General features: G+C 43.1%; 1 protein-coding gene across 1 annotated transcript in view; it reads left to right on the top strand.

The window, feature by feature from the left end:
- Window positions 1–9,756, top strand: part of LOC116352784 (major intrinsically disordered Notch2-binding receptor 1) — a 45,670-nt gene extending 35,914 nt beyond the window's left edge. The window contains exon 5 of the mRNA XM_031812887.1: window positions 6,431–9,756. Coding sequence (XP_031668747.1) covers window positions 6,431–6,628 — 198 coding nt within the window. The 3' untranslated portion in view covers window positions 6,629–9,756. The remainder of the gene's footprint in view (window positions 1–6,430) is intronic.
- Window positions 9,757–16,166: the final 6,410 nt, after the last annotated feature.

Here is a 16,166-nt window from a genome sequence, read left to right as displayed (position 1 = left end):
TCAGTGAGCATAGCCTTGCTATTGAGAAAGGCCGCTGTAGGCAGGCATGGCTCTCAAGGGAAGACAGGCTATGTGCACAAATATGACATTTGTCTTTATTGTTTTGAAACTTCTGTATGTGTAATGTTTACTGTTCATTTTTATTGTTTATTTCACTTTTGTATATTATCTACCTCACTTGCTTTGGCAATGTTAACATATGTTTCCCATGCCAATAAAGCCCTTGAATTGAATTGATAGAGAGAGAGAGAGAGAGAGACACAGAGAGAGAGAGAGACAGACAGACAGACAGACAGACAGACAGACAGACAGACAGACAGACAGAGAGAGAGAGAGAAAGCCCTTGAATTGAATTGAATTGAATTGAGAGAGAGAGAGAGAGAGAGAGAGAGAGAGAGAGAGAGAGAGAGAGAGAGAGAGAGAGAGAGAGAGAGAGAGAGAGAGAGAGAGAGAGAGAGAGAGAGAGAGAGGGAGAGAGAGAGAGAGACACAGAGAGAGAGAGAGAGAGAGAGAGAGAGAGACAGAGCAAGAGAGCGAGAGAGGCAGAGAGGGAGGCATAATATTAGCAGTGTGAGTGTGACTAGAGGAGAGAGAGATTGATTTGAAAAAAGCAAGCAACACATCGACACATTGCACAGTAGATAGAAAACCATGGTTTTTGTAATATGTAGATCAGAAAATCACTTTTTTTTTCACCTTTATTTAACCAGGTAGGCTAGTTGAGAACAAGTTCTCATTTGCAACTGCGACCTGGCCAAGATAAAGCATAGCAGTGTGAGCAGACAACAAAGAGTTACACATGGAGTAAACAATTAACAAGTCAATAACACAGTAGAAACCAAAGGGGGAGTCTATATACAATGTGTGCAAAAGGCATGAGGAGGTAGGCAAATAATTACAATTTTGCAGATTAACACTGGGGTGATGAATGATCAGATGGTCATGTACAGGTAGAGATATTGGTGTGCAAAAGAGCAGAAAAGTAAATAAAAACAGTATGGGGATGAGGTAGGTGAGAAAGGGTGGGCTATTTACCAATAGACTATGTACAGCTGCAGCGATCGGTTAGCCGCTCAGATAGCTGATGTTTGAAGTTGGTGAGGGAGATAAAAGTCTCCAACTTCAGCGATTTTTGCAATTCGTTCCAGTCACAGGCAGCAGAGTACTGGAACGAAAGGCGGCCAAATGAGGTGTTGGCTTTAGGGATGATCAGTGAGATACACCTGCTGGAGCGCGTGCTACGGATGGGTGTTGCCATCGTGACCAGTGAGCTGAGATAAGGCGGAGCTTTACCTAGCATGGACTTGTAGATGACCTGGAGCCAGTGGGTCTGGCGACTAATATGTAGCAAGGGCCAGCCGACTAGAGCATACAAGTCGCAGTGGTGGGTGGTATAAGGTGCTTTAGTGACGAAACGGATGGCACTGTGATAGACTGCATCCAGTTTGCTGAGTAGAGTGTTGGAAGCCATTTTGTAGATGACATCGCCGAAGTCGAGGATCGGTAGGATAGTCAGTTTTACTAGGGTAAGCTTGGCGGCGTGAGTGAAGGAGGCTTTGTTGCGGAATAGAAAGCCGACTCTTGATTTGATTTTCGATTGGAGATGTTTGATATGAGTCTGGAAGGAGAGTTTGCAGTCTAGCCAGACACCTAGGTACTTATAGACGTCCACATATTCTAGGTCGGAACCATCCAGGGTGGTGATGCTAGTCGGGCATGCGGGTGCAGGCAGCGACCGGTTGAAAAGCATGCATTTGGTTTTACTAGCGTTTAAGAGCAGTTGGAGGCCACGGAAGGTGTGTATTGGGACAGAGAATAAGAGGAGCAGGTTTCTGGGCATGGTAGAATATATTCAGGGCATAATGCGCAGACAGGGGTATGGTGGGGTGCGGGTACAGCGGAGGTAAGCCCAGGCACTGGGTGATGATGAGGGAGGTAGTATCTCTGGACATGCTGGTAGTAATGGGTGAGGTCACCACATGTGTGGGAGGTGGGACAAAGGAGTTATCAGGGGCGTGAAGAGTGGAACTAGGGGCTCCATTGTGAACTAAAACAATGATAACTAACCTGAACAACAGTATACAAGGCATATTGACATTTGAGAGAGACATACAGCGAGGCATACAGTAATCACAGGTGTTGAATTGGGAAAGCTAGCTAAAACAGTAGGTGAGACAACAGCTAATCAGCTTTTTTAAATATTTTTTTTTATCAGTGGTGACCGTGTTACCTAGCCTCAGTGCAGTGGGCAGCTGGGAGGAGGTGAATAGCTAGCACAACAACAGCAGGTAAAATGGCGTAGACTAGGCAACGGGGCCAACAGATAGAACAAACAAGCAGAATGGAGTACCGTGATTAATGGACAGTCCAGCGTGCATCAGCTATGTAGCCAAGAGATCAGTGTCCAGGGGGCAGCGGTGGATGGGGCAGGGAAGCTGGCCTGGCGAGTGTTATCCAGGTAAAAAAAAAACGAACAATGACTAAATAGCTTGTAGCTAGTTAGCTGGTTAGCTTCTGGAGGTTCTTGAGTGTGTTCTAAAAATAAATTTAAAAAATAATAGCGATTCCGTATCACATTGGGTGAGGCAGGTTTCCGGAAGGTATAAACAAATTAAAAGTCAAAAGAGATAGAAAGTAAATATGGGTCCGGTGAGCGTTTGAGACGCGGCGATTCAGGCGGTTAGCAGGCCTGTGCTAACAAGCTAACAGTTTGTAGGCCCGGGCTAGACAAGGTAGCAGTTAGCGGGCCGGAGCTGGACAAGCTAGCAGTTAGCAGGCCGAATTAGCAAGCAGGGAGATAGCGAGGGCTAGAGAGTTAGCCTTTGGGGTGAGTCTGTTTATTCCTCTTCATGCGATGACATCGGTAGACCGGTCGTGGGCCCGGGTATTGTAGCTCAGGAGTAGCACAGGTGCTACGGCCGGGCTAGCTTCAAGCTAAGTGGGTGGAAACGCTAGCCAGGAGTAATCCGAGGTTGCGGTTTAGCTAGATAGCTAGTTGCTGAAAAATCCAGCTGAAAGATGTTCCGTTTGCGGTGGGAATCCGGGGATGAAAAATAAATAGGTCCGTTGTGCTCTGGTTAAAGTCGCGTTGTACGAACAGGCGAGAGCTTTCCGAACTACAGGTTAGCTGATGACCAGTTAGCTGGAGACCGCTAGCATACCCGCTGGTTAGCTGGCTAGCTTCAGTTGAGGGGTCCCGAAGTAAATATAAATACTTTAGGAAAAATAGCTACATTGGGTGAGTCGGGTTGCAGGAGAGTATTTGGAAGCTTAGGGTTTAGCAAAATGTTTTCAAAGAGATATGTGGAGAAAATATGTAAAAAACGAAAAGTAAACGATATATACAGGGACACGACAGGACAGGACGACCTACTGCTACGCCATCTTGGGGCACATCAAGATTCAAAGTTGAACTATAGTGAATGAGGCCAGTAGTATTCTGTTGAGAGAGATAATCAACTCTGCAGTGAATTAGTTATTATCTTATCTCCAATTATGAACGGCTAGGCATTAAGCTTCTTACAGTACATGCTTTTCTGTCTGTCTGTCTGTCTGTCTCTTTCTCTCTTCCTATTCTCCTCTCTCTCTCTCTCTCTCTCTCTCTCCGACGCTCTCTCTCTCTCTCTCTCTCTCTCTCTCTCCGACGCTCTCTCTCTCGCTCTCTCTCTCTCTCTCTCTCTCTCGCTCTCTCTCTCTCTCTCTCTCTCTCCCGCTCTCTCTCTCTCTCTCTCTCTCTCTCTCTCGCTCTCTCTCTCCGACGCTCTCTCTCTCTCTCTCTCTCTCTCCGACTCTCTCTCTCTCTCCCTCTCTCCCTCTCTCTCTCTCTCTCTCTCTCTCTGACGCTCTCTCTCCCTGCCGGCATCAACACAAGAACATCATTAAATCCCCCAGCATTAATGCTCAAAGACGTCCTTTTGTACGTCCTTTTGTACCAATCAATGAAGCAACCCTCTCCCTGCAGTAAACCTCCACTATATTAGCAACAAAGCCCCACCCTGCCACTCTTTTGGTTAACAGCTGAGGAATATGGCTGGAGAAATGGAACCAGTCTCAGATTCAGGACTGACCATGAGAAAGTGATAGTTCTAATCCTGTTTTTAAGCTGTACAGTGATTACATTTACATTGGGTGGCAGGTAGCCTGGCGTTTCAGAGTGTTGGTCCAGTAAGCCGGTGAGAAATCTGCCGATTTCTACTGTATCATATTTATATTCTTAAAGATAATCTATTATGTAATTGATTTCAAAGTAAAAAAGTGTATGTATCAATCCCAGAATGCAACTCTGTTGTCCAGAATGTTACAGCTTCCCCTCTCCTTCCCATGTCTCCCAGGGGGCCAGATGGAAACAAACATTCACAAGGACACGGATTACCGTCGGCGGCCATTGATTCTCGGCAAATGTTTATCACAGGGTCCATATAGGCAATAACACTGAAGGGGGATGAGGCTAGCCAAGAGGGGGTTGTCAGAGAAACAAGCAGATGGGAGAAATGGGAAGGCTGTAGTGTCAGAGACAGAAGTCTCCCAGGATCTCACTCAGGCACAAATGTAGGATTATTTTACTCCCCCTGAATCCTAACCTGAACTATTATGGGGGATATGCAAATCTGACCCAAAATCAGTTTCAAGGGGCGTTTCTTCCAAAAAATTCACGGAATGCGTCCCAAATGGCACCCTGTTCCCTTCATAGTTCACTACTTTTGACTACAGCTCTATGGGTGGTAGCCTGCCAACCTATACTGAACCCCACTGGTTGTTGCTGGATCTTGGATGCTGAGAGGAGAGCCACAGAGGACATGTCCATGCAGAGCAGTGGAAAATGAGGTTGCTGGCTCCTGCTGATTCTCTCTGTCTTATTTTCTCTCCTGTTTTATCCCTTTCTCTCTCTATCGCTCTCTCTCTCTCTCTTCTGATCTCTCTATCTTGTTTTATCCCTCTCTCTCTCTCTCTCTCTCTCTCTCTCTCTCTCTATCGCTCTCTCTCTCGCTCTCTTTCTCTCTCTCGCTCTCTCTCTTCTGATCTCTCTCGCTCCCTCTCTTCTGATCTCTCTCTATCGCTCTCTCTCTCGCTCTCTCTCTTCTGATCTCTCTCTCTATCCCTCTATATCTCTCTCTCGCTCTCTCTCTCTTCTGATCTCTGTCTCTTGTTTTATCCCTCTCTCTCTATCCCTCTATATCTCTCTCTCGCTCTCTCTCTTCTGATCTCTCTCTTGTTTTATCCCTCTCTCTCTATCCCTCTATCTCTCTCGCTCTCTCTCTTCTGATCTCTCTCTCTTGTTTTATCCCTCTCTCTCCCTCTCTATCTCTCTCTCTCGCTCTCTCTCTCTCTCCTGTTTTTTCCCTCTCTCTCTCTCTCCCTCCCTCTCTATCTCTCTCTCTCCTGTTTTTTTTCTCTCTCTCTCTCTCTCTCTCTCTCTCTCTCTCTCTCTCCATCGCTCTCTCTTACAATCTCTCTTTGAAATGTGAGAGTCAATTAAAATATCAATGTATGATTGCTAGAAATCCAATCTTGGAAGAATCATTTTTGCCCCCCATAGCATACGAACCATATGAGACATGGGATAAGAAGGGAATTCAATCTGTTTGCCTCTTGTCCTGTTTCAACCGGAATGAAATAATAATAACTCCTCAATAATCAATGCATTCTTCATGAAATGTACCTCTCTGCTTCACCTTCATAAACTCTCTCCCACTGTCCTGTTTCAGTCAATGTGGTTCTAAATCCTCGACAATGTAACTTGGCCCTAGTATACTGTACAGTGAGGAAGTCGTCATGCAGAACCACATTTGTGCGTGTCACAATAACACTTGAATGAATTATTTCAATACTGCTGTCCCTACTCATTCTGCCATCAGACAGACTCAGAGTAGCTCTCTCCTTCGTTAAATGTCTTCTTCTTTCACTGCCCTATCTCTCTCCCTCTTTGTCTTTCAGAACCACTAAATCTCTTGCTTCCTCATTGGCCTGAGTCCCAAATCTCCACCCCTTTCCCAAAGTGTGCACTTGCACACTTTCCAAAATGCATTTCCCAATGGTGAAAGCTCCCTCTGGCCAAAGTTTACAACAATCCAATTATTTTAAATCCATGACTAGGAGTGTGCAAGTGTGCACTTTGCAAGAAGAGTGCAGAATTGGGACGTAGCCTTTCTATTTAAAATCCAGGGTTGGGCTGAATTAGATTTTTTTATTATTATTATTATTTAACTTTTGACATAAATACCTTTCTTTTTCAGTTTATTAAGAATTCATTGAAAATAAAAAATAAATGAAAATATATATATATTTTTGGGAAATTCAGTTTACTTTCTGAGTTGACTGGCGAAAAAATCTAAATGACCCCAACCTGCTAAAAACACATCCCAGTGGGCAAAACTGTTTGACTTGACCTCCAGATGTCCTTTCCACCCCAAACCCCTTCTTTCCTTTTCAGACGCAGGAGTCATTGAACCCCAATAACCTGGAGTACTGGATGGAGGATATCTACACGCCAGGTTACGATTCGCTGCTGAAGAGGAAGGAAGCAGAGTTTCGGAGGGCCAAGGTGTGCAAGATTGGAGCGCTGATTGCCGCGGCCGCCTGCACTGTGATCCTGGTCATCGTTGTGCCCATATGCACTATGAAGTCATGAAGTGCTCCAAGTCGTGCTCTACGAAGTGCTCCAAGTCGCACACTTTCCCTCGGCCCCTGTTTATTCTGGCTAATTGTAAAAGGACTGAATACGTGTGAGCTATATGGTATCAGTCCAATTACAGGAGCAGCCCTCTGATTGGCTATGTGGACGTTTGAAGAGTGAGGTACATGTATATTGTTTCATGTGAATCTGACCTATGTTCGTGGTATTGGAATCAAGTCTATGTTCTTTTCTACATGATTTAGTTGTTATGCCACGGGATGGGCATTGGTATTAGGAAATCGTCAGTACACATTCAAAATGACTTTGTTCAGACGGGAATGTTGCAAGTTTGATCTTTTCTATTGTTGCCTATATTTACTTATTGACATTTGTGTATTTATGATGAAAGACAGACGGTACACAACAGTATATCTTTTACATTTACATGTATATTGTATTGGTGTACGATGTTCCAGAATATTACGAGTCCAGTGTTTATTTCACTTTGTCTCTTAGTTAAAGGGGCAATCTGCATTTCAAACAAAAGCAACAAAGCGGCTACCCAGCCAGTGTTTTTGTGAACTGAAACAGATGATCTGTACAGTATATGGTCGACAGATGGATTTGTTTCTGTACACAGCTTCTAATATTTTTATTTTAGTATAATTGCTGTATAATGTATTTTAATGAGAGTTATTTTTGGATGAATTATCTGGTAGAATGTGATGAGGTGCACCAGATATTATTTATCTTTATCTATTATAATAATAACCAGAGATTTAATTCATGGGATTTTGTGCAATGCCTTTTCTAAATAGACATATACAGTATATTGAAGTACTGTAGTTGAAATAGACGAATAACAGACAGTACATACAGTAGATTGTAAAAACAATACAAAACACTACAGAACCTGAATGTATTGAAAGTAGCATTACTCACAGAGAGAAGCAAAACACACATATCATTTCTCATCGTCTCTTGAGCAGAATTAAGTTGAATGTTGCTCTCCTTTCCTTGCTTTAGATAGTTTAACTACTAGCCAAAAGCACATAGCTGCAGTAGGGAGTTATTCTCTGCCTTGTGACAGTGTTTAATACAGTAAATACTGTATTAATACAGACGTTTCTACTGTTGACTAACTGAGCACCTCTGGGAGAGACACTTGTATTAGTTCAGTCACTGGGAGAGACACGTGTATTAGTTCAGTCACTGGGAGAGACACTTGTATTAGTTCAGTCACTGGGAGAGACACTTGTATTAGTTCAGTCACTGGGAGAGACACTTGTATTAGTTCAGTCAGCGGTATTGACTGCACCAATCTCCCAGGCTGTCAGAAACACTAACACTTGCAGAAGCTTCTTATGAGGTGCTGTGTCACCTTATAAACATTCATAGCACCTTCTATAGAGCATTACGACATGTTGTATTAATTAAGCAATACGACACAATAGGTTATGATGTATCGTGGATGTATGACATCTTAGTAGCCCCATGCCTCGTTGCTTTACTTTACAGTTTGGTAACGGTCCATGACTGCATTCCAATGTGGTTTGAATGTGCTATGAATGTTTATAAGGCATTGTAACACTTCGTAAGAATCTGATTCAAGTAAAGAAACAGTCCCTCCACTCAAGCCCTGCCTACCCATCTAGTCTCCTAAGAGGCCTTAAAACCACTGAATGCAAACTGCCTGCCGTTAAGGCTGTGTCCCAATAGTTTTGAAGAACGTCCTTGTCTCATCATCAACTGTAGCGGTGGTGATGAAAGGTTGGGGAAGCTATTTCATAGTTCTGGGACACAACGTGAGATTCACATCTCCACTCATGAACCTGAGCTCAGAGACAGTACGCAAACCAAGATGGCCGATCACACACACGTCACCCAGTTAACAGTAAACCAGGGGATGCTCTACTCCAGTCCTCCTTGGTTTCCCTCTCAAGTTAGTTCATTTAGGCTGTGTTCCAGGCTGACTACATTGCAGACTCCTGGCAGATATCAAAACGCCTGGATAGATGTTTAAGATATCAGCTAACCACATCCTATGATGTAGCAAGGGCTGCCTGACTGCAGTCGATGACGTGGCAAGCAACCGTTGGTTGATGAAATGCAACGTCTGCAATGTATTTGGCTTGGAACACAACCTTTTATGCTAGTGATCTATTTGCCACTTCAGGTGTTCCTGGCACAAATGGGAGAGAACATTGTCATACTGCAAAAATGAACATGAGGAAGTACGCACTTCAGGTTGAAAACATTAGAATTTCTTTTGTTTGATATAATCGTTCAAAAGTAGACACAATAACCTGATAATGAAGCACTGGACCATTCAGTTTGATGTCAGGTTTGCCCGTTAGGAGAGGACTGGAGTTGAGCCCCACACCTAATGGGTGAAGGGTGAAGTTACTGCCGGTTGACGTTTATTGTCATGAGTCTTGTTCTGGAGGCAGAATCGAGCGAATCCTCCTTAGATGGGTCAGATGCGAAGTCAAAATTGTCTATATTGTAAAAATGTTATTTAATGTTAGGGTTAGGCATTAGGGTTAGCAGTGTGGTTAACATTAGGGTTAGGCATTAGGGTTAGCAGTGTGGTTAACGTTAGGGTTAGGCATTAGGGTTAGCAGTGTGGTTAACGTTAGGGTTAGGCATTAGGGTTAGCAGTGTGGTTAACAGTAGGGTTAGCAGTGTCGTTAACGTTAGGGTTAGGCATTAGGGTTAGCAGTGTGGTTAACGGTAGGGTTAGGCATTAGGGTTAGCAGTGTGGTTAACATTAGGGTTAGGTTTAAAAACAGATTTTATTACTTTGTGGCTGCGTCCTCTAGTGACCACTCTGCCGTGCTGCCTCCAGAACAAGATTCAGGATGAAAAACGCTGACCTACGAAGATGCCTCTAGATGCTGATCTTGGGTCACTTTAGCATTTTCCTCACCGATGGATTGGGGAGGGGAAGCTGATCCTAGATCTGTACCTAGGGGAAACTTCTCCCCTGAGCAGTGTAATGATTACCAAGTGGATTTGCCTTCAACACAGGAACTGTGAGCCGCAGCACACTGTAGTAGTCTGTAAATAGTTAGATGCACACATCATGGCAACAGGTGTAAACTGGAATATACCACAATAAAGGACAACTGTTCTGACTGTTACTGTGTCTGTGTGACTGGACCTCTCTCGCAAAGTAGCAACTTTTGTTTTTAGGTGTCCTTTGAAATGAATATTGGCTGTGTGAAGTGGTTGTCATACTTACTCTTTATTGTTTTCTGATACTTTTTTATCGTTCACTTTTTTGTCTTCAGTTCGAAGAAGAGGTTCAGTGGAGAGATGACAGAATATTACTCAGCATAACAAAGCCTGTGGTTTTCTGAGGGTTTTATTATGTTTTTATCTAGCTGTTCACTATTCATTTATGAGATTCTTTTTAGTGTTCTTCAGTTCATCGTTTGCATAATACAGCAGGATTTGTGAAAAGGTCAGGGACCGTACAGTATACATCAATCAAGCATCTCAGAGTAAAAGTGCTGATCAGATCAGGTCTTCTTCCTTATTCATTATAATTTAATAAGCAAAACCGGTCTAGCCCTGAGGCACTTTATGAACATGTCCAGATCACTGGTTTAGAAAGAAATTAGATCATTTATACCTTACGTACATACGTAAGCAGCACAAGAACAGAATTAGCTACTCATAATGACGATCTGCGTACTTGGGTCGAGTTACAAATTGCGGGGCTACACACGTTAGGGTGTTTTTGCTATGCGACTACGCAGGATCACCATTTTGCTAAGCTAATCGTAGTTCTTGCATCGGTACCTATGTAGGTTATAAATTAGGCCTTAGAGGAGTTTCTAACTGAGCCAAGTCCACATTGAATCTGCTATACTGTACATTCCCAGTGAGAACTGTCTGATGTTCCTCATAGAACACTCTAACTGGGCCAGCCGACAAGGAACCTGGCCCAGGGGGATTGTTGGTACTGGAGTCCAGGATTTGGCCTAGAATACTGGACTACAATTGCACTGATAACACTTAGGGTGACAAATACAATAAAACTCATTATAATCTTGCAGTGTGATTTAATTTGATACTTCTTCAGCAATGTGCTTTATTAAAAGGTCAGTAATTATGCATCGCTCTGTTGACTAAACTCTAGTTCAATAATCAACTTTTTATAGCACACATTGATGGAAAAAATTGTCAAATGAAACCACACTGACATATTATTATGAGGTTTACAGTATAGTTAGCATAGACCTGAACTACAGTTGAAGTCGGAAGTTTTACATACACCTTAGCCAAATACATTTAAAGTCAGTTTTACACAATTCCTGACATTTAAAATTCCCTGTCTTAGGTCAGTTAGGATCATCACTTTGTTTTAAGAATGTGAAATGTCAGAATAATAATAGAGAGAATGATTTATTTCAGCTTTTATTTCTTTCGTCACATTGCCAGTGGGTCAGAAGTTTACATAAGTTGGGTGAATTTTGGGCCATTCCTCCTGACAGAGCTGGTGTAACTGATTCAGGTTTGTAGACCTCCTTGCTCGTTGCCCACAAACTTTCTATGGGATTGAGGTCAAGGCTTTGTGATGGCCACTCCAATACCTTGACTTTGTTGTCCTTAAGCCATTTTGCCACAACTTTAGAAGTATGCTTGGGTCATTGTCCATTTGGAGACCCATTTGCTACCAAGTTTTCACTTCCTGACTGATGTCTTGAGATGTTGCCTCAATATATCCACATAATTTTCGTCCTCATGATGCCATCTATTTTGTGAAGTGCACCAGTCCCTCCTGCAACAAAGCACCCCTACAACATGATGCTGCCACCCCCATGTTTCACAGCTGGGATGGTGATCTTTGGCTTGCAAGCCTCTCCCTTTTTCCTCCAAACATAACGATGGTTATTATGGCCAAACAGTTATATTTCAGACCAGAGGACAATTCTCCAAAAAGTACGATCTTTGTCCCCATGTGCAGTTGTAAACCGTAGTTTGGCTTTTTTTATGGTGGTTTTGGAGCAGTGGCTTCTTCCTCGCGGAGCGGCCTTTCAGGTTATGTCGATATAGAATTGGTTTTACTGTGGATATAGATACTTTTGTACCTGTTTCCTCCAGCGTCGTCACAAGGTCCTTTGCTGTTGTTCTGGGATTGATTTGCACTTTTCGCACCAAAGTACGTTCATCTCTAGGAGACAGAACGCGTCTACTTCCTGAGTGGTATGACGACTGTGTGGTCCCATTGTATTTACACTTGTGTACTATTGTTTGTACAGATGAATGTGGTACCTTCAGGCATTTGGAAATTGCTCCCAAGGATGAACCAGATTTGTGGAGGTCTACAATTTTTTTGGTTGAGGTCTTGGCTGATTTCTTTTGATTTTCCCATTATGTCAGGCAAAGAGGCACTGAGTTTGAAGGTAGGCCTTGAAATACATCCACAGGTACACCTCCAATCAACTAAAATTATGTCAATTAGCCTATCGGAAGCTTCTAAAGCCATGACATCATTTTCTGGAATCTTCCAAGCTGTTTAAAGGCACAGTCAACTTAGTGTATGTAAACTTCTGACCCACTGGAATTGTGATACGGTGGAATTATAAGTGAAATAATTTGTCTGTAAACAATTGTTGGAAGAATTACTTGTGTCATGCACCAAGTAGATGTCCTAACCGACTTGCCAAAACTATAGTTGTTAACAAGAAATGTGTGGAGTGGTTGAAAAACGAGTTTTAATGACTCCAACCTAAGTGTATGTAAACTTCCAACTTCAACTGTATTTAGCCCTTGCTGTAACAGTGGTTATGGCTTTCTTTTACATGCAATATAGTACTATAACTGGACTTCATTAAAACATAGACTTGAAGCCAATGCTGTTACTTTAGTTCGGATGCCACTTCTGACGCCATGTGACCTTATGAGCTACAGTGCATTTGGAAAGTATTCAGACCCCTTCCTTTTTTCTACATTTTGTTACATTACAGCCTTATTCTAAAATGGAATATATATATTTTTTCATCCATCAATCTACACACAATACCCAATAATGACAAAGTGAAAACAGGTTTTTAGAAATTGTTGCTAATTTATACATTTTTAAAATCAGAAATACCTTATTCACATAAGTATTCAGACCCTTTGCTATGAGACTCGAAATTGAGCTCAGGTGCATCCTGTTTCCATTGAGCACACTTGAGATATATCTACAACTTGATTGGAGTCCACCTGTGGCAAATTCAATTGATTGGACATGATTTGGAAAGGCTAACACCTGTCTATATAATCTCCCACAGTTGACATTGCATGTCAGAGCAAAAACCAAGCCATGAGGTCGAAGGAATTGTCCGTAGAGCTCAGAGACAGGATTGTGTCGAGGCACAGATTCGGGGAAGGGTACCAAAAAATGTCTGCAGCATTGAAGGTCCCCAAGAACACAGTGGCCTCCATAATTCTTAAATAGAAGAAGTTTGGAACCACCAAGACTCTTCCTTAAGCAGGCCGCCCGGCCAAACTGAGCAATCGGGGGAGAAGGGCCTTGGTCAGGGAGGAGACCAAGAACCCGATGGTCACTCTGACAGAGCTCCAGAGTTTCTCTGTAGAGATGGAAGAACCTTCCAGAACCACTCCACTAATCAGGTCTTTATGGTAGAGTGGCTAGACGGAAGCCACTCATCAGTAAAAGGCACATGACGGCCCACTTGGAGTTTGACAAAAGGTACCTAAAGGACTCTCAGACCATGAGCAACAAGACGCTCTGGTCTGATGAAACCAAGATTGAACTCTTTGGCCTGAATGCCAAGTGTCACGTCTGGAGGAAACCTGGCACCACCAGGGATGTTTTTCAGCAGCAGGGACTGGGAGACTAGTCAGGATCGAGGGAAAGATGAATGGGAAAGATCCTTGATGAAAACCTGCTACAGAGCGCTCAGTATCTCAGACTGGGGTGAAGGTTCACCTTCCAACAGGACAACGACCCTAAGAGCACAGCCAAGACAATGCAGGAGTGGCTTCGGGACAAGTCACTGAATGTCATTGATTGGTCCAGCCAGAGCCCAGACGTGAACCCGATCTAACATCTCTGGAGTGACCAGAAAATAGCTGTGCAGCAACGCTCCCCATCCAACCTGACAGAGCTTGAGAGGATCTGCAGAGAAGAATGGGAGAAACTCGCCAAATACAGGTGTACCAAGCTTGTAGCATCATTCCCAAGAAGACTGGAGGCTATTATCACTGCCAAAGGTGCTTCAACAAAGTACTCAGTAAAGGATCTGAATACTAATGTAAATGTGATATTTGCGTTTTTATGTTGTATAAATGTGCAAACAAAGCCTGTTTTGGCTTTATCATTATGGTGTATTGTGTGTAGCTTGATGAGGGGGGAAAACATTTTAGAATAAGACTGTAACGTAACAAAATGTCGAAAAAGTCAATGGGTCAGAATATTTTCTGAACGCACTGTATCTGGATAAGGCAGAGAGATATCAGTCAAGCTAACTGGGCAGATCATATGAGATACAGGTTAGATACAGGTACAGGGATACAGGTTATACATCTAGGGCTTTGGACTTGACTGTGAAAGAATTAACACTTTACAGGACAAATTGAGAATTTCTATTCATTTCTTGAGTTGTGTTGAGATTATTCCCAAACCTGTGTATTACGAAGTATATGCTAAGGCTGGCTGAAAAGTCTCTCCCCCCCCCCTAAAAAAGCAACCCATTACAAAACAATGATAAACCTCTCTAATTGTGTTGCAGCGTTGCGCTATTGCAGCATTTTTTTTACATCCTTGGGAGTCAGCTGCAGAACAGCAAATCTAATCGGGGATTTTCTGAAGCAGGGAAAAGCACACTGCTGTACTCATAGCAGCTGGGGAAAACAGACTCATGCAGCTCTGCAATCTGGCGAACGCAACTCCCTGAAGTTACGTTCAGGAAATAAATGCATTTCAACTGGGTGGAAAATATACAGAAAGACCGCAACTGCAGTTGAATGTCATCGTTTGCAACCAATTTCAGCTATATCCAGTCTGTTTAGAGGAGACCTTTCACAAATGTTCCAATTGAATGGGAGCTAAAATGGCAATTAGTCCACAATAGCCTATGGCAATGATATTACTGTGGAACCATTACTTCTGTAGACTGCTGCTTCAGGGAAAGGAAATAGCAACATTGTGATAAATGTCTGGCGTATCTCTATCACCATCATTGAGCGTCTGCTTGTCAAGTCATTTCCGTAGCCCATTAGGCATGTTGATGACATGTAGCATTGTCTAACTGTTCACTTTATTCATATCACAAAAGGTGACATGTCACGTATCAGTAATTATGTTTCGGGGGAAACATTCCGTAAAGTAGCTAGTTTGGTGAGTCAAATAAACCTGTATTAGAATATGTTGAGCGCTCTAACTGAGCGGAATGTAATCCTCTGTGAATGTAGGATGAATTTAAACATCTTCAGACTGTTCCATCACTCACACTACCACCCTCTCTGAGCCTCTCTCGACCCTCCCCAGCCAACTGAGACAGAACCACTAACCTTGGCTGTAGCAGACTCACTTAATAAGGTCAGAAAAGCGCTCTGTGTGTGTGTGTGTGTGTGCGTGCATGCATGTGTGTGTGTGTGCGAGAGAGAGTGTGTGTGTGCATGTGTGTGTGCGAGAGAGAGTGTGTGTGTGCATGTGTGTGTGTGTGTGTGAGAGAGAGAGTGTGTGTGTGCATGTGTGTGAGAGAGAGAGAGAGAGAGTGTGTGTGTGTGTGTGTGTGTGTGTGTGTGTGTGTGTGTGTGTGTGTGTGTGTGTGTGTGTGTGTGTGTGTGTGTGTGTGTGTGTGTGTGTGTGTGTGTGTGTGTGTGTGTGTGTGCGTGCGTGTGTGTGTGTGTCTGTGTGTCTGTGCGTGTGTGTGTGTGTGTCTGTGTGTGTGTGTGTCTGCGTGTGTCTGTCTGTGTCTGTGTGTGTCTGTGCGTGTGTGTGCTCACGCGTGCAATGTACCACTACCTCTGCTATCTCCATAAGGCTGGATTCATTCCAAATCCTCCTGTCCCTTCATTTTCTCTGGGTCTGCATAGTGCAGAAATCCCAACCATTGAAATACAGCAGACTCCAATTTCACACACCAGCTTATTCATAGGACCATGTGACCTGACCTGGACAAACTCTGGGTCTTAGTTCTAGGCTAGGCTTCATCTAGGGCCCTGAGTTTTTTCTGGGTCTGCTTACACATAGAAAGTGGATATGCATGGATGAGCATCACAATGGTCACAAAGACAAGTAATATGTCAGCCTACTGTAGCTGGCAAAATAGTGTAGAAGCAATTTCTAACCAACTTTAAACAAACTTAGTTGGCTAGTGTATTATCTTGGCCAACTGTGGGCTAAATAATTAACTTATTTATCCGTAATCAACCACTGCAAATCTCTTTTATAGCCAACGTAACGCTGTCTCCAAAATATAAAGGTGTCTCCAGGAGTGTGTGCTTTTTGAAATTCGATGACTTCTCCACTTTCCAAGCATCGTTAGCATTTAGCAATACTATGTCAATAGATGTTCAGTTGAGCCTT

Source organism: Oncorhynchus kisutch, unplaced genomic scaffold (genome assembly GCF_002021735.2).
Source record: "Oncorhynchus kisutch isolate 150728-3 unplaced genomic scaffold, Okis_V2 Okis03b-Okis08b_hom, whole genome shotgun sequence".
Taxonomy (NCBI): Eukaryota; Metazoa; Chordata; class Actinopteri; order Salmoniformes; family Salmonidae; genus Oncorhynchus; species Oncorhynchus kisutch.
This window is presented reverse-complemented; position numbering and strand designations above follow the sequence as displayed.